Genomic DNA, 19,463 nt, shown 5'->3' with positions numbered 1-19,463 from the left:
GTAACTGAAAGTATATTTTAATCATCCAAAATGTTTTATTATTAAAGTATAATGTTATTAATCACATTTAAAAATTAAAATAATAGTTATAAAGGGTGGCTTTGACGAATGTTATTTACCGACATAGAAAACGCTTTATCCCTAACTAAAATTTTTTTTTTTTGGAATTGAGATATTTACTTCATCCACCCATTCCAAGCAAGTATTCAAGGCAGGCACATCTTAAGTATATGGAATTCTTGCAATTATTTCCAATGTCTCTAATTATTTTTCATATTGGCTGTCAAAATCATTTTTAGCTTTTTTTACTATGTCTTCAACAGTTAAAGGCTTCAGACAATCAATATCAGCATTTTTCATCAAGAAATTCTTAATCTCTACTTCTGAAACGCCTTTGTTTTGAAAAAGACTAAATGATTGCATCAAAATCTTCGGCATCTTCACTGGAAATGTCATCTGATTCAAATAACAACGGCTACAGTGGTTTCAAAGAGGTAAGGGGATTGTTCGGATCATAGAAGTGTTCAAATAAGCTGGGGTTTGGACTATCGAGGACATGATACTCGTCAAAAGGCTTAAATTTTGTACTGCAATAAGATGATCTGGCCGAAATAAAGTGAGCGTTATCACTAAAGGCTTTACAGAGCACTACAGATTGGACAAACGCCTTGTTAAGAGTGAACCTTTCCGTAACTTCTAGGTGAAGGTTTTGCGGTACAGATAAGAAAACACCTTTACACATTATTTGAAAATGTGATGCTTTACACCATAAAGGAAGAAAAAAAACCTTATTCTTAGAAACCACTTGTTAAACCTGATAATGTTGAAGAGCTTGCTCTCTACCTTATAGTCCGATATTTTTTGGATCTGAGCTTGGAGGGAGAGATTTAGCAAAATGAGAACTCTCGCCTTCCACACAATAGCCTGGCACTTTAAATACCTAGGCTCGGAGGGCGAGAATTATTTACGGAAACCCGTCACAATATACCTTCACAGGTTGCAGTGACGTCAGGATCATGGGTGGCACTGACCTCTACCTTTAGGAATAAGAATAAGAATAACATGATCTGCCGGAAAAATCTACTGTGGTCTTATTAAAGAACTTCTTCACACTTGTTTAACAGTACTGTGGTCTACTAAATCTACTGTGGTCTTATTAAAGAACTTCTTCACACTTGTTTTTCATTGGAAGAGGCCTGACAATTTACTCATTGTTTAGCATAAAAAAGATTGAATTTTATTTTGAAATCGTGATTTTCATTTTATCTTTTTGTAGTTTTAATTCTCATAATAAACTTGACCACTTAACTACAATAGTCTGCGAGTTTCTTTTTGATTTACAGAGTGGAATAGAAAAGCTATTACATAATTTGTTTCACGGCCTTCGGGGTTTCCATGGCCAGACGTAAAACGTAAAACCGTAGTTTTTACGAGAAAAGTTTGGCCTCTTTTTTGTTTGTTTCCAGCGGGAAAAGGATGATTAAAGAATCGTGGAATCAAAAGTAATTTATCGCAGCCATCAAACTGGGAAGAAAACTGTAAAAACTTTGAAAACATTTTTAATTAACAGCATTTCATGGCTTCTGTCCCAACAGTCGTTAGCGAGACAGTTATTTAAAAAAAACTTTTGAGAAAGAAGTTTATCTTTTATTGAAATAAAAAGTTTTAAAAAATCTTCATTTTTCCTTGGGATCGAATATGCTCCGGTTTTGAATTTTCACCCGAGAACAATAATTAAAAGTTTTTTGCTAATGCAGAAAAATCTACCATCTTGAAAACTCATGAAATTGGATGGCTCCACTTACTCTTCTGGTGGGGTGGTTCATATCTAAGTAGAATTGTTTATCTCCTTTCTCATCTGATATTTTTTTCTTTCTCGTTTTTCGTCGTTCTTTTGTTTCCCCTCATTCGGTGAAATTTAGCACCACTCCGTTTATTAGATTCTAAAATACATTACAACCGCTGAAAACTCTACATTCCCCAAAATGCATATTAAATTCTCACATCAGACTTGCTGTTTATTGAGTCATCATAATATTTTTATGAATATTTTAATGTTCTATCAGTTAGATACTACAAAACAATCAACTTACAAAGTTACATATACAAAGTCTTGTGGTTACGTTTTTTTACATAATAATAAACATTTTCTACTTTATTCAAAATAAGATTGATTTTTATTTGTTTTTTTAAAAATTGATAGTAAATGTGTCTATAGTGCAAACAAACATAATATATAAGAAAAAACGAATAAATACATTGCTTGTGCTAGGGTATACTGAATTATTCAGTTAGCACGAACGCAGGTACAAATTCACATCAGTACATAGACATAAACTGACGTACAAAAATGTAAGCATTTATACGCAGACTCATATATATATCCTATAAAATAAACAATAAATTCTATAGTCCACTCCTGGGTAATTTAAATATTCTAAACTAAGGAAGTGGTGCTTTTAAAACACACGTTTTCTCTTATACTTGGTAGTTTCTCAATTTCATATAAAGAAAATCTTATTTTATGCCTCTTCTTTCATATTTTACATCTTTTTGACACTTGTGCAATAATATACACACTTATTTGCACCTTTTCACACACTTACACACTCACTAACCTTCACAACTAATGTCTGAAACACATTTACATACACAAAAAAACGATTCATTCAAATTTCATGTGTTTCTATGGATATTGATATCCCCAATTAATAAAACAAAAAAAACAAATGCAAATGATCGAATTTTAACCCCCCCACTAAATACTTTCTCTAACATAAAATACTGATTGACATAGAGACTTGATTTCTTAACTTCAATATACTGTTAAAATTATAAAAAGTTATTTATATTTTATTCTCAATCATACCATATTATTTAAAAGTACCTTCTAATCTTTAATATAATATTTTCTTTTCTCTTTCTTATATAACACAAAAATATTATACATATCTTTTTATTATAGGAGCAAAAATTCATTAAAATTTCTTGTATACCCACGAACAGGCCATGCCTTTGTGGTATTTTCTTGTTTACTATTTTTACTGTTAATATTTATATCATTGCCATGTAATTATCCTTTATTTTTCGTATACTCTGTTTTATTTCTTATGTGTATTATAAAAAACAAAAAAATATTTAAAAAAAAAAAACTTTGATTAAAAAGCAAGCTTAGCTCTAAAACCGACCAGTAAACAAATTAAAATAAAGGGCTTAAAACATAGTGTTTTTATTTTAATTTAAAAAATAATTCTTCCTTTAATCAATTAAAACTATTTATTTTCGGATATAACAGCTAGTCAGAGTAGATGAACATTCGTTTTGACGTAAATGAACGTAATTTTTCAAGCTGGGCCGGCCCTATTTCAACACAAAACGACTCCATTGAAAAAACCAATTCGTAGGTCAAGGGAAAAAAAACTTTAGTTACAGTGAATCATGATAAAGAAAACATTTTCGAAGGCTTCAGTTTTAATGAAACTCTTAAACATAAAATGGCGTTTATCCTTTGAGAATACACATTAAACGTTGTTTTCTAATTAAAACCTCCGCATTGAAGAAGTAAAATAAAAACAATGAACCGAGACAAAGGAACAGCGTCACTCGGTAGTTGTCGGTATTATTTACAGTGGTGTAAATAATATTATAAGTGACTGTGTTGGAGGCTTTAGCGGGACTGAAATAGCCTTGGCTCGAGGCCTGAAACAGATCCATTTATTTATTTAAACTCCCTAGGGTATATTTTTTTGGTGGTTTAATGTCCAATGTAAACTGAATATGCAGGAAAAAGGCTCTCGTTTGTAATAGCAAGTTATGAGTGTTTTACTCGAAGGCCTAGTTATTCAATCGTTGTTTATTTTTTTTATTTTATTTTTATATTTTATAAAGGTAACGGACATATCAAACATATCAAAATATCAAAAAAGGTAGAATAGTTTTAGGTTTAAAATGTCGTTTTAGTTGTATTCCAATTAAAGCATAAATTTGTTACTTGTGTGTGTGAGTATGTGTTGATGCTGAAAAACGAAAGAATACATGTTTTGAACTATTTATATTAACAATTTACATATTTATATATATTTAAGAGAGAAAAACAAACAAAGATAAAAAAATACAATAAACGATACATATTTTTTATTTCTTTAACACTTGCAATCCACAATTAATTCGTTATCTAACTAGACAAGAGCCGGTTCTGAGGATAATAAATATTGGTCATTACATAGAAACCTGGTATAACGTTACTCCTAGGCATAGTGGTAGAATGAGGATGGTATTTTTCCACTATAATAACGATGGTATTCCCATTACCACTATGTCTAGGCGTAACTTTATACCAGGTTTATAAATAAGGCCCTGTGAGTTTACTGGATTCAAACTCATGGAAAATAAAAATGTCGGTAAAAAACAAGAAAAATATACTAAGTATTATATCAAGACAGGCGCTGTGGCACCGTTGGTTAGACGTTTGACTGTGAAATTGGCATCGTGGATTTGATTCCCGTCAATTGCCAGAAAGAGTATTTCTGGAATACTGGTTTGGGTGTTTTTTTCAAAACTTCCTTTGACGTCTCATCTTTCTCACCCGCTGACAAGTCTCTAAAATAGAGGCTTTGTGGGTTATTCCAATTTATTTATTTTTGGAAAATCAAAAATAATATAGATATACAAAAAGAGGAACGGGAAAGTTTAGTTGTTTTGTTTTAAATTAATTTATTTTTTGATAGACTATCAAACTAAGCCAAAATACATACTCGTATATTTTTATTTATCGTATTATCATCGCTAAGCAACTTTTTTAAATGTTCTGTTTTCTTAATTACTCCTCGCGAGTCTTCTTGATTAGTGATTAAGTTTTCCGGAAACTGTAAATCTGGCACAACCCACTATCATTGGTTTATTTATATTTAGAAGAACTTGTGGCGCCATTGTTTTGTTAATTTTTTCATAAGTTTTAGAGAAACTTTGCCATTTAATTAAATGCTTTATTTCTTACCGTGTGTATCCACTTATCCGTAGCACTGAACTTCCTCATCATATTTAGCACCAAGTAGAAAGACAAAATACATTTTTAGAAAGTATGGAAGAAGTAATAGAAGAAATCAAGTAACTGACTTACGATAATCAAAGACTTATTGAAATTTTTGTTCGCCTCGTGGTCTAATGGTCAGCGCGTTTGCTCACCATGCAAGAGATCTCGGGTTCAATCCTCAGAAAATGTTAATAAATAAACAACAATATTTCACAGTCCATGGACTGCCACCTGAAGCGTTAGACTGATCCCTTTATCTTTATGTAACAAATGATCCAGGAACGCTTCATTCGCTTAGCCAATGCAGTGCCCTATGCACCACCGGGTGCGGATAGGTAAATGATGATGATGATGACACATTTTTGGGGATAATTTTATTGGATATATGTCTTGTGGGAACTAGAAACATCTAATCTTAAAACATGCATGTCAATCTACTATGGGGATCATCATTTTAAATAACTTATTTAATTTTAGAAATAAATTTCCTTTTTTTCGGGGATTAAAATAATAACCATTAATTTGAATAAATTGTCAGTAAAAAACGAAATCTTACCAAATTTTACTCAAAACTAATTAATGGTATTTTCTTAAGATTTAATAGATTGATGTCAATAAAATCAACCAGAATTTTTGAAAAAAATCTGTGACTTTTGTTTAAAAAAAACCCTTAAATTATAAATATTACAAACTAGTTTTTTTGTCTTTATGCAGTCAAGTTGTTTGTTATTTTCACTACCTTATTGAAAAACTGGCCCATTAGTGAACTCGGCCAACCCATTTGAAAACGAACTGTTAATTTAATATTCATATCTGCCAAGTCTTTGCCAAGTTTGATATATGAAAATGGGAACATTCCTGAAAACTGTCATGTCCTCATGAAATATTTACTAAATGTAAAATACTTATTCCTGTATTCAATTTTAAAACACGGTTTTTCGTTTACAAATTATATCACGTACAGCTTTTTTGGCAAATAGATTTATTAGGAAAAGTGCCTAGTAGGAGGCTCGAAAAATCCAATTTAATTATTATTGTGTCAATAAGTGAATTAGAATTTCGTGCCAATGAACAACGTTCTGAATTTTTAAGACATTTACTATTTTATATATTTTTAATCTTAATAATTGTATCAACAATTCATGTTGGTAAATATTAGTGTATAACCACTTACCGACTTTTTAAGTCTACCGGTTTCGAAACGTACCCGTCTCTTCGTCAGGACACTCACTACACCAACATGTAAATACTAAAATACACCTCCACCTTCAGCATCACTGTAGTAAATATATAGTAATCCCAAAAATACATAAGTCTCATACAGATTTATAGAGATGTGAACTCCATCATGTCAAAGCATGCAGTAAGCTTAGTTAAAAAATATTTAATCGTTCATGATGAATTGGTGGGGATTTGAGAGAGAGGAGAGGGTAGAGGTGGGGTTGGGGTTACCCGATTGGTTAATTTTCAATTAAAAAAGTCAATCGGTACGTCCGGTTTCGGTACGTCTCGAAACCGGTAGACATAGAAAAGTCAGTAAGTGGTTATCTACAAATATTTGATGACATTTATTAAAATGTTTAACTACAAAGTAAATACTCAAAATATTAATAATAAATAATACATATTAACAATATTATGAGTTTGTCCAAATTCTTGAATACGAGAACTGGATTCAATCCCGTTGGGAGTTATCAATATTAATATATAACAAGAGAGATGTAGAACATTTTAAAGAAGGAAATGTAGGAGTCCAGGTATTCAAAGGACTTATGATCTGTCATTGGCTGGTTTAACATTGGTATTGGTAACATTTACCATTGTGCCTTTGTTAAAGTATCCACATTTCCTCAACTCTTCCATCTGTTGACCTATGTACATGGGGGTGAGATTCATCTGGCCGAATTACTACTTAAACATTTACTATTCTGCCTTTATTTGAACATCTACATTTTTTCATTATTTAATTTTAAAAAATCAAAGTTATGTATGAAAACTTTCTTCCCAATATCCATATTGATTTTGAAATTTTGAGAAATAATGAATAAAATAATTAGTTTTAGACCCCTGAAGCATTATATGAACAAGCAGTCATACTTGCTACCTAGATGGGTTCATGCTCATTCGGATGTACATATGAAGTAAGTACTACTGACTTTACAACAATAACCGATGAACCAGATGTTCAGTCTGTTTGTATAATATACTCATATAATTACTCATATAATTACTTTTCCTGAGTTTAACCACAACAATTAACTATGTATTCTTTTTATTATATAGCTTTGTATTTTGTACAAATTGGCTACTGCCGTTAGTTATCTAAATCCATTTAATATATTTTAATCGGTATTCGTAGTATGTGATATTTCCTTATTTAGGAAATATATGTTTGGCTACTCAGCTGTATTATTAAATTATTTACAAATTTTGTATTATGTATTAATTTCTATTAAGTATTTTTTTAAATTGACGTGTGTGTGTAATATTAAAAAAATAAAAGCATACTTACTAACGATATTTTTTTCATTCTAAAAATGTATAAGACTAACGTTCTATCTTTATTCTTTCAGTTTTGCGCATTTGTTGATTTGCAAAAAGCGTATGGTAAAGTTGATAGAATAAAATTGTAGGGAGTGTTGGAAAAGTATGGAGTAAACAATAGATTTAAACGAGCAGTATCATCCCTCTATGAGGAAAGTCCAGTGTGTAAGAGTTGATGGGGGATTTGCATCGTGGTTTGCAATCGCAAAAGACGTGATAAAGCGATGTGTAATGTCACCATAGCTGTTTAAAATATACATGGACAACTGTATAAAAGAAATGGAATGTATGGGTATTGGAGCAAAAGTTAATAATGTTGCAGTCAGTTATTTGCTGTACTCTGATGACGCAGTTATTCTAGCAATCAGCAAGGAGGATTTGAAACATAGTCTCTAGAATGGATGATGTATACGTGGAGAGCTAATTGGTGATAAACGAAAGTTAGTCAAAAGTGATGGTATTTGAAAGGGAAGTGAGATTACTGATTGCATAATAAATACGAGTATAAACAACGAATATCTTGAACAAGGAGAAGATTTTTTCATCCGGAAAGCATGTTTTCAACAGATGTAAGAGTAGGATAAAGCCAGGGTTTCCTAGGACAGCGGTGCCCGTATTTTAACGGCCGTAGGGAACGGTGATCAGTGGATAACCGTCGTAACGGTGACTAGAGTGTGATTTCCTAGGAAAACTGTGTTATCAACACCATTTAACACCGTTTCACTAGGAAACCACTCTCTAGTTGACGTTACGACGACTGTCTACCGCATCACCGTTTACTACGGCCGTTAAAATACGGGCACCGCTGTCCTAGGAAACCCTAGCTTAAGACGTTGAAAGGAAAGTGAATGCGGGCAATAAAATGAACGGCAAACTTAGCACAGTAATTGCTAATAAAAATGTGTCAGTTGAAGCTAAACTGGCAGTGCACCTAAGTATGGAAGTAAAATATGGAACTGGCAAAGGAAGGATGAAATCAGAGTGAACGTGTTAAAACATTAAAAAACCATTATAAGTTTATTTAATTTGGATTTCACAAAATCCAGAAAGTCAGAAATAAATAAATTTAAAATTGAATCAACAATATTTTTAGTAAGTCCAAATTTTTGTAGACGAAAACTGGATTTCACCCCCTGACCATGAGAAGTTATCCATATTTAGTAGTTTAAGATTGGCATGTAAATCATAATACTAGGGGAGGAAAAGGAGGTCTACAAAAATTTGGACATACTTAAAATATAAATTTAGGTAATTGTTTTTAAAAAATCTGTTTAAATTTATAAGTAACAATTTATGAAAAATGTCTTAAATTTATAAGTAACAATAAATCTCTAAAATTTATTGTATTGAATTCATTAGAAAAAGCTAAGTTTTTTCTTGTAGTGGTTACCCTATATTTCAGGAGAAATTATTAAGCGCGTGTATGTTTCATCGATCAATGGACTATAAACCCAATATAAGTAACAATATTTATGAACAATCTCTTAAATTTAAAAGTAAAAATTTATGGATAATCTCTTAAACTATAAGTGATAATTTATGAACTGTCTTTAAAATTCCCCTTTCTTTGTTACAGGAGGGATACGAGTGTCAGTGTTGTCCTGGATTCGTGGGTCCTCACTGTGAGGAACAGGATGCTTGCTTTCCTTCTCCTTGCACTAACAACGGAATATGTGTGGACATCTCCCAGGGACATGATGGAGCCACATATCAGTGCCTATGTCCTTACGGTAAGAATTTGAGAATAATTAAAACATATTTTTTTGTTAGGATCTGAGAAAAAAATATTTATATTTGTTCAGTAAAGTGGTTCTATATCAGATGCAGAAAATTGTCACCATTTTTTAATAATCTTATTTTGCAATATTTTTTTTAGTCTCCATTCAAAATAATTGACTCACAAGTATCCGACCGAATCCTCTGAATTTTCATCCTAAATCTCAAATCTAATAAAATATTCCATTTCGGTTCATTTTTACGAATCCTTTTTTATATTTAACGTTTGTTATGCTTTATTTTATATGAAATGTAAATATAAACTCAATAGTATGAAAACACAACTCTGAAAAAATTTTCGTAAAAATTATAGTTTTAAAAATATTTTTAAAAGTTATGATTATTCTAAACTCAGTGGAATATTTTTTTTATTTTTAAATAATTCAAATTCACTTTAACACGGAATTTTTTATGCGTTTACTGGTTTTGGATCGATGCCTACGGATTAAACCGTATTGTGTTATTTGTTCTGTCCCATACTTGTTTGATTTTTTTAAAAAACCTCTCATCAAATACCTAAAAAAGGAAATTTTAAAAATATGTTTTACCTGGTTTTAATTTTTTTTTTCACACTTTTGATAAAAACATTTATTTATTTTGTTTTGGGAATATAACAACTAATTTTACATTAAATGCACACATAATATAAAAGCAACATAAACATGAATTGTAAAAAGAGTCGATGTAAATTTTCCCCAAAAGTACGATTAATATTAAGTAGTACAATCAAACAAACAAATTTTCATAACGTGTACAAAGAGAGAAAACATTTTATATTTAAATACGATATCGAAATTGATATTTGAATAATAGTAAATAATATTGTAAACGAGAGCGAAGCATGGGGAAAAAAGATATGTTTTATTTTTACTCTCTCACACAGGGCCAATGTCTCGCACTAAAGTCTCCAAAGTATTTTATTTTGAAAAAAATATTAGTATAAATTCCTCGGTTATGTTTCATTTTATTTCCTTTGACCAATGAGCGCTTTCACCTAAGTAGGAATCTTCACAACCGGCAAATTGTTTCAATATTTTTAACTTGTATACTATTTCTTTTCTTCTTATCTTCTTATCTGCCAACTTTGTAGAAAATAGAATCAAGAAATATCTGCAATAATCTGAAATAAGTGCAGAAAAATGTCTTTTACAACAAATGAAAACGGAAACAAGCGGTGTGCTCTCAGCATTTAAGATTCAGTCGCGAGTGTAAACTGCGTAACTTAATGCTAAAAGTCATTAACATTAAATCAAAATTAGTGAATTTTTTCTTAGAAAAAAAAAAAAATATTGGTTGATATTAGAATGTAAAAAACGAAATCACATCCTAAATAAGGTGTACGTACTTCATACTTATATTATATTCACTATGAACTTTAATATATTAGTATTGTATTAAAAACTCCATCCATACCATATCTCTATTTCAAGTGCCATCTGTTCGTACGAACTATCCCAGAACTCTTCACTTATACGTGTAACTCGTGAGTATAATTTGAAATTTCCCATTATTGATCTCTTTGATTGTAATAAATTAATGTTTAAATCATGACATCTTTCTCTGATATTTAGTTATTTCCCCATTTTATGTTGTGGCGGGTCGACAACGACGGCACGAGCCGAACATTGCCGAACGCCGACGTAGAGCGTACGAACGGGCCAAACCGGCTAGGAGAAAACTACCGGATTCCGACCTCACCGCACGCGTCTTCGAGGCACAAAATTACCGCCAATTTAGATTTACCAACTTCATTTTATTTTGCCTAATATAGTTATTAGAATCCTTCTTTCAATGTGTTAGCTTCAGTAGTTTAGTTTCGTGAATAAATCTTTGTGTAAAACGTAAGTACCCTGTTTTACTTGCTCTCATTCTGTGCACCCACATAACTTTGTACATCACAAAATTAGGCCACCAACTAGGTGCCTACATAAAGGTGGTAACAACACCACCAAAGTGGTATACCCCGACGTTTGAACACGAAAACACAACATTAAACAATCAATCACGGTGACCCCATTCAAATTCCATAAAAATTGCGCAAAATTTCAGACAGAAATATCTTCGCTTGACAAAATTGTACAACAATTACTTTTTTTCGGTCGGTACATGAAAAATTTAAAATTTCATTTTTAATTTGATTGCACTTTTAATTTATTTGTAATTAATCAAGGTTAATCTATTTCAAGGTTAACTTATTGTAAGGTTAATTAATTTAGTATAATAGAATTATATTATAATAATTATAATATATAATAGAATTAGATTTTTCAAAGACCGAGCGAATCGAGTGAATTTTTCTGTCGGTAACAATCTTCAATGTAAATGTAACTAATGTAAATGTAATTAATGTAACTAGTGAATTGATTAAACTGTGATTAATTTCTTAACAATATTACTCGGCCGGGATTAATTCAAACAGGTGATTCATAATTTAACTAAAATTATTATAAACAAACATAATATAATACGTTCGAGCGACTCGCTCACCAAAAATCGCACGCCGAGTAATACATTCCTACAACACATATAAATTTTATTTTTTTTATTTTTCTTGAGTCGAACACACAAACAATTCACACGAACATTTACATAGGGTGCCAGATTGAGTAGAGGTACTTACAGGGTACCGGAAAATAATTGTTATTTATAGTTCTTAAATTTTTTTTTTTTTTTTTTTTTTCAAAAATCCGGTACATAATTATTTTTGACAAATATTATATGGCGAGACAAGCGTGACGTAGGCATCCGAAAGTTTTCTCCTTGTGAACGCACTGCGGGAGTAAGTTTTTTTTTTACCAGCGAAATCTATCGGAAATATTTTTCAGCTGGCGCAGTCGTTCACAATACTTGCAATTTGTAAAATTTTATTTTTGTAAACAACTTGAAACTATCAAACAAACAGATATTCGGGCGGCTAAGCCGACGAATGTTTAACTTAGTACGTGGACATTAGTATCCATACTTTTTTTCTATATACATTATATTGTGTGACTGTACTATATATGTTTATATTTTTAACCTAGGCTATGCATGTTATTATGTGTTACAGATTTGAAGTTTTACCATAAACATTTTTAAACTTGATATATTGTACAACGGACAATCAAAAGGAATATTAATATTGAGGGGACCACTCAGGCTTGGAGAATACAAATACCTAATAGTTGGAAAATGTGTTCCGCCGTATGGTAAAATAATTATTTAAATTTTCTGTTTTTAATTTTCTTTTCTATAACTTGCACAGTACATACATAACAAATAGTGACTCTGACATTTAAAAAATAAATATTTTTGTTTGAAATTTAAATTTAAATTTAAATTTAAATCTAATAATTTAAACTTAACTTTTTAATACAACTACACTCATTATTGAATACTTTTATTTCAATATTTTAACTTATACTGTAATCATTATTACATACATTTTTCTGAATTTTTTTTTAAAAACGAATATTTTTAAACTGTAAACAATGGCTAACAAGGACAACACTGACTTGACAAATATCAACACAGCAAACAACATGTTCCACACGGATAGGATTAGCGTTAAACTACCACAGCTATGGGTGAACAACATCGAACTTTGGTTTAAACAGATAGAAGCACAATTCGAGTTGGCAAACATAGTTTCAGAAGACGCACGTTATAGTCACTTAGTGTCAAAACTCGAACAAACGCACATAGAACAAGTTTCAGATATTTTACTCATGGAACCGAACCGAGCAAAATATACGAGGCTGAAGGAAGCTATAATCCAACGCATGGGCTGTCCACAGGACAGAAGGAGAGAAAAACTGTTTTCTTCCTTACAGCTTGGGGATCGAAACCCATCCAGCCTACTTAGAGAGATGCGGACGCTAGCAATAGGTTTACAAATAGACGAAACGACGTTGCAATACTTGTGGATACAACAACTGCCCAAGACGATCCAAGCGCATTTAGCCATAAGCGAAGATGACTGGGATAGGCAAGCGACGATAGCAGATCGCCTAATACAGGTGTACACACAGGATAATGTAGCGGTAGTAGGTACCAACAATAAAAATAACATTTGTAGTTTAGAACAGTCCGTACAAGCTCTAACCCATAAGGTAGAGAGTTTATTTCACACAATCAACAAACAGCATAGTCACAACAACAATAACAATAGATTCAAACACACAACAAGTAACAGCAGTAACAATTTCAATAACAACAAATACAACAACAATTTCAACAAAACAAGCTATAGGGCCAACGGAAATAACAAGAAAACTATTCTTTGTTACTTCCACACAAAATTTGGCGATCAAGCTAAGAAATGCGTCACACCATGTGAATTTAAACCGCATCTAGCTTCAAAAAACTAGATGGTCGAATCATAGCGGAGGCGGCTGATTCAACCAACACAACACGTCTCTTTGTTAAAGATCGTGATACCGGTGTGTCATACCTCGTTGACTCCGGATCGGAAATATCATTAATTCCTAGATCTTTACACAAACGCCATGGAGAAAAGTCTAAGCTAATTCTCTATGCAGCGAACGGGACTACGATCCAGAATTTCGGAGTTACCACGGTAACACTGAATCTGGGATGTAAACAAATGTTTACATGGAAGTTTATAATAGCGGATACGACACGCCCTATTATAGGAGCAGATTTTCTCCACAACTTCCACCTGTTAGTAGATGTTAGGAACAAACGGTTAGTAGACAATACAAACGGCAAGATAGTCAGAGCATTTGACATCTCCACAAACAACAACATAACATGTTCCATATCATTAACAGACAAAACCAACATTTACCACTCACTCATATTGAAGTATCCACAACTAGTAGATATCAATAAACCATACGCAGGGCTGGATAAACACAACACAATCCACCATATAGATACCCGTGGCAAACCCGTTATGTGTAAGACTCGTCGGCTGTCCCCAGAACTACTGAGGCAGGCGAAGCAAGAGTTCGATCACATGGTGGCTCAAGGTATTTGTAGACCCTCCAAGAGTGAGTGGGCCTCTCCATTGCATATGGTGAAGAAGAGCGATGGTACTTATCGCCCTTGTGGCGATTACCGTAGCTTAAACGCACAGACGGTACCTGATCGTTATTCCTTGCCACATATCCACGATATATGCAATGACTTATTTAACTGTAAAATTTTTTCCAAAATTGACTTACAACGAGCATATCACCAAATTCCAATTAATGAAACTGACATTAAAAAGACAGCTATAACCACACCATTCGGGTTATTTGAATTTGTAAGAATGCCATTCGGACTATCATGCGCTGCACAAACATTCCAACGTCACATCAACGAAGTCACAAGAGGTCTAGAAGGAGTACACGCATATATCGACGATATATTGATCGCTTCACCAGACGAAGAAACACATGTGGAACACTTAAAAGCTTTGTTCCAGCGACTTCAAGATCATGGAATGGTGGTAAACCCATCTAAATGCGAGTTTGCCAAGAAAACACTGTTATTTCTTGGTTATGAAATTTCGGCTGAAGGCATCGGACCCTCGCCAACAAAAGTGGAAGCCATCACGAACCTCAACAAGCCAGAAACCATTAAGCAGTTGAGAAGATTCTTGGCCATGGGAAACTTCTACCGAAGATTCATACCACGAGCAGCACACAAATTGATACGACTACACGATTACCTCAAGGGAGCAAAAAAGAATGACAACAGAAAAGTAGAGTGGAACGAAGTCACTACACACGATTTCGAAGAGGTCAAGAACTCGCTGATCAACGCCACTAAGCTTAGCTACCCAGAGGAAAGCAGCAAGATGTCAGTGTGGACAGACGCCTCAGATTACGCAATCGGAGGCGTGCTACAACAAACCACAGACGGCATCAACTACAAACCGATAAGTTTCTTCTCAAAAAAGTTGAACAAGGCTCAGTGTTCATATAGTACGTACGACAGGGAACTACTAGCCATTTTTGAGACTGTAAGGTACTTTCAACATTATCTGGAGGGCAGAGAATTCTGTATATACACGGACCATAAACCACTACAATTCGTGTTTAGAAGGAAAAGTCACGACAAAGAAAGCCCCAGACAACTCAGATATCTAGACTACATCTCACAGTTCAGCACGGACATCAAATACATAAAAGGAGAAGACAACGTCGTCGCCGATACCTTATCAAGAATCGACATGATCGAACAAGAGGCAAACATATCGTTCGAAAAGATCCATAAAGAACAAAGGCAGGACAACGAACTACTCGCACTCTTGGACGACAAGAACACTGCTCTGAACCTGATCAAAACCAACATGCAGGGACAAGAAATCGTCTTCGATCTCAACAAAGGCAACATGCGACCGTACATCCCAAAAACGCTACAGAGATCTTTCTTCAACCAAGTGCATAACCTCAACCATGCAGGAGCCGACGCCACGACCAAGACCATCAGTCAAAGAGGCGTCTGGAAAAATATGAAAGCAGACTGCGCAGCATGGACGAAGGCCTGCATACCCTGTCAGAAGAGCAAAGTCAACAAACACACGAGGACACCGATCATCAAGATCGACATGCCGAGACAGAAATTCTGCGTGGTCCATGTCGACCTCATCGGACCTTTTCCACCATCAGAGGGACTGAGGTACTGCCTCACATGTATCGACCGATACACTCGATGGGCGGAAGTAATCCCTATCGCAGATATCCAGACCCACACAATCATCAGAGCCATCTGGGACAACTGGATTGCGAGATACGGCGTACCGGAGAAAATTATAACTGATCAGGGTAGGCAATTCATGTCTACGGACTTTAACTTGTTTTGTTCCAGATCAGGCATAGCACACTCCAACACGACGCCTTACCATCCACAAAGTAATGGCATGATCGAGCGATTTCATAGAACGCTGAAGACGGCCATTAAAGCTCACCACCCTGTTCCGTGGACAAAATCGATCAGCACCATACTACTCGGACTGAGGGCCACACTGCGCACGAATGCAGAGCACTCAGTAGCAGAGATGCTGTATGGGTGCAAACTAAAGTTACCAGCAGACATCCTGGAGCAGACGAACGACTACATTGACCCGGACTCCTACACTAGGCAACTGGTAAATTTCATGCAAAACGTCAAACCAAGGCCAGTCGAGCACCACAATAAAGGTAACGTTTTCATCCACCCGGAACTAAAGAGAGCCACACACTTGTTTCTGAGGGACGACAGAGTGTACAAACCCCTGATGCCGAACTACAAGGGGCCCTACAAGGTCATCACCAGGGCGGAAAAGACGGTAACACTGGACGTGGATGGCGAACATAAAAAGGTTTCGCTGGACAGGTGCAAGCCGGCGTTCCAGACAGCGGAAGAACGAGCCAGTCCAGCAGAAACGGAAACACCAACAGAACAACCGGCATACACAACGCGTAGCGGCAGGAGGGTGATACAGCGTCAGTTTTGAAAAACAGATTTCAAAACTTGGAAGGGGGCTGTGTGGCGGGTCGACAACGACGGCACGAGCCGAACATTGCCGAACGCCGACGTAGAGCGTACGAACGGGCCAAACCGGCTAGGAGAAAACTACCGGATTCCGACCTCACCGCACGCGTCTTCGAGGCACAAAATTACCGCCAATTTAGATTTACCAACTTCATTTTATTTTGCCTAATATAGTTATTAGAATCCTTCTTTCAATGTGTTAGCTTCAGTAGTTTAGTTTCGTGAATAAATCTTTGTGTAAAACGTAAGTACCCTGTTTTACTTGCTCTCATTCTGTGCACCCACATAACTTTGTACATCACAAAATTAGGCCACCAACTAGGTGCCTACATAAAGGTGGTAACAACACCACCAAAATGTTAATATAATCTGATTTTATATATAATCTGTCATATTTTATATAATTTCAACAGTAGTGCGATAATATATACAGACATGTCCACCCTCGTTCCATTATAACACCCACTCACCCACCCTCTCACACACTTACCCACCACTTACTTACTTACTCGCCCTAAAACACTTACCGTTACAACTAACGTCTAAAACATACGAGTATTTACACGCACACAGAAACCAATTTATTTGTATTTTATGGATTTCTGTGGATATCTGTCATTGATTTGTTCTCTGTATATTTTGTTTGTTTTCTTTTTTTAATGTATTACTGTTAATATAATTTATTTTAAAAATATACATTTAAAGGTCATTTAGAAAAAAACGGATAAATATCAGACACAAACTTTAAAACGAAGTCATTGCTGCATAGTTTTATGTTCCATTGTTCAGTTTCTTGTATTAATGTTTCTTCGTGTAACTGTTGTAATTGGTTTAGGCCGTATATATAATAAATACAAAAATAAATAGAGCTGGGCAATTCTGGATTCTTCTTCATGAAGATTTCTCCCGGCGAATTCAAGTAAACAAGTTAATATGTTTCTTCGAGAAGATTCGGTCAGCTTCTAAATTCTTATGTTCATTTATTGATTTACATTTTACATTCCGCATTTTTATGTTTTTACAAATTAAGTTTGTTATTGAAAATAAAAGACGAGTGATTCTTTAATCCACAAATTTGGAATATCCAGTGACCGGTTTCATCGTTTTCGCGATATCTTCAAAAGCGGTATATTTATAAAGAAATTCAATGTATTTATACAAAACAGAGATGATTTCAAAGATATCGCGAAAGCAATAAAACCAGTCACTGGATATTCCAAATTTGTGGATTGAAGTATCACACGTCTTTTTTTTTCTATAATAAATTACAAAAAACTTCTATCAATAATTTTAACTTCCGAACTTAAATTAAGTTTCTGGTTGTGACTAGCTGGGAATTTCCTAATTTAAGTCAGGGCCATTTTTCTTACATACACGCGTTGATCAATAATACATGTATATTGAAAATAATTTGATTATTATAGTGGTAAAGATAATGATAATTTATTAAGTGTTTTATTTGAATAAATGTTTTGACAGGGGTAATATAACATTAAATTAGAACGAAATGTACAAAATGCACAATAAAATAAAAATACAACGAAACAATAAGTGGATAAACAAAAGGCAAATTGGACAGACATTGTAGAATCTAGTTTGATAAAAGGTGCAAGCAATCAATTGAATATTTAATGTCATTATTAATTTTTGATTTGTTATCTAATTTATGCCTAAGAAAATTAAAATCCTGATTTTCGCCAGCGTTTGATCATTTTAGGTAGAGATGAATGGAAACCAAAATTAGTTATGATGACCGAGCAACAGGATTTCATTATTTATGAGTCTATGTGAGGGAACATCGAGAGTTGTTTGTAAGAGAGTAGTCCGGATACAAAATAAATCGTCAAGTATTTTTAATATGCAAATTAAATTTGCACTAAATCTACGTCTTAGAAAACTTGTAAGATTTTGTGTTTAAGGGTTGGAGCTCCTGCTCCAGTAAGATATTGACAAAAGACACGAGGGTGCTGTTTAATGCGTATTTATTACGTGACAAATAAGATACGGCACTTGGTTGTGAAGCGCGAGCCTAGCGGCGTTGATGGGTTGAAGTAACTGCACTTGAACTACATGCTTGATGTTGAGTGACTGACTGTCTGAACTTTACTGGACTGAACTGGGTGTTGACTGCGACATGTGGTCTCTTTATAGGCTACGTTTCTTTGTTCTTCATATCTCTATGGTAGGGACGATGTTTATTAACTGCAGGACGTTGATCTCGTATTTCGCAGAATGTCATAAATTGAATTCAATAGAAAACGCTAACTTGCTTTTTGGAGTCATTACTCTATACTTCAGGTAAAATTGTTTGGCATGTGTATGTTATCAATCATAAACTAAAAAACCCATAATTTCAATAATTTGAGAAAAACTTCCTGAAAGAGTAATGACCTGAAGTAAAACAAAAATTATGTTTAATGAGTTCAATCTACCTCTGCGTGTTATCATCAGTGCCAGTGTCTTGAAATAATTGTTGACAACAGACCCCTTATCTTTATTTGAAGGTGAAAAATGTTAAAAATATTGGGGACCACGATTGAAACTGTTTTAATAAGGCCGCCATTTTGTATACACGTATATTGTGAAAATATCCTTTGTGTAATTAAATCTCTTGATTTCAATCAAAATTCAAATAAAAACTGTC

The 19,463-nt window shown here is 33.8% G+C and overlaps 1 protein-coding gene across 1 annotated transcript in view; it reads left to right on the top strand.

Annotated features, from left to right (window-relative positions):
• Positions 1-449: 449 nt before the first annotated feature.
• The window catches only part of LOC148273753 (uncharacterized), a gene marked incomplete at its 3' end in the record, with an annotated part of 79,989 nt that continues 60,975 nt past the window's right edge, over positions 450-19,463 (top strand). Inside the window, exons 1-2 of the mRNA XM_088238252.1 lie at positions 450-494; positions 9,153-9,306. Coding sequence (XP_088094378.1) covers positions 450-494; positions 9,153-9,306 — 199 coding nt within the window. The remainder of the gene's footprint in view (positions 495-9,152; positions 9,307-19,463) is intronic.

Source organism: Micrasema longulum, unplaced genomic scaffold, assembly GCF_059751315.1.
Source record: "Micrasema longulum isolate JH-2025_06_02 unplaced genomic scaffold, ASM5975131v1 h1tg001845l, whole genome shotgun sequence".
NCBI classification, from domain to species: domain Eukaryota; kingdom Metazoa; phylum Arthropoda; class Insecta; order Trichoptera; family Brachycentridae; genus Micrasema; species Micrasema longulum.
Note: the sequence above shows the minus strand (reverse complement) of the source record. Positions and strands in the feature narration are given on the sequence as shown.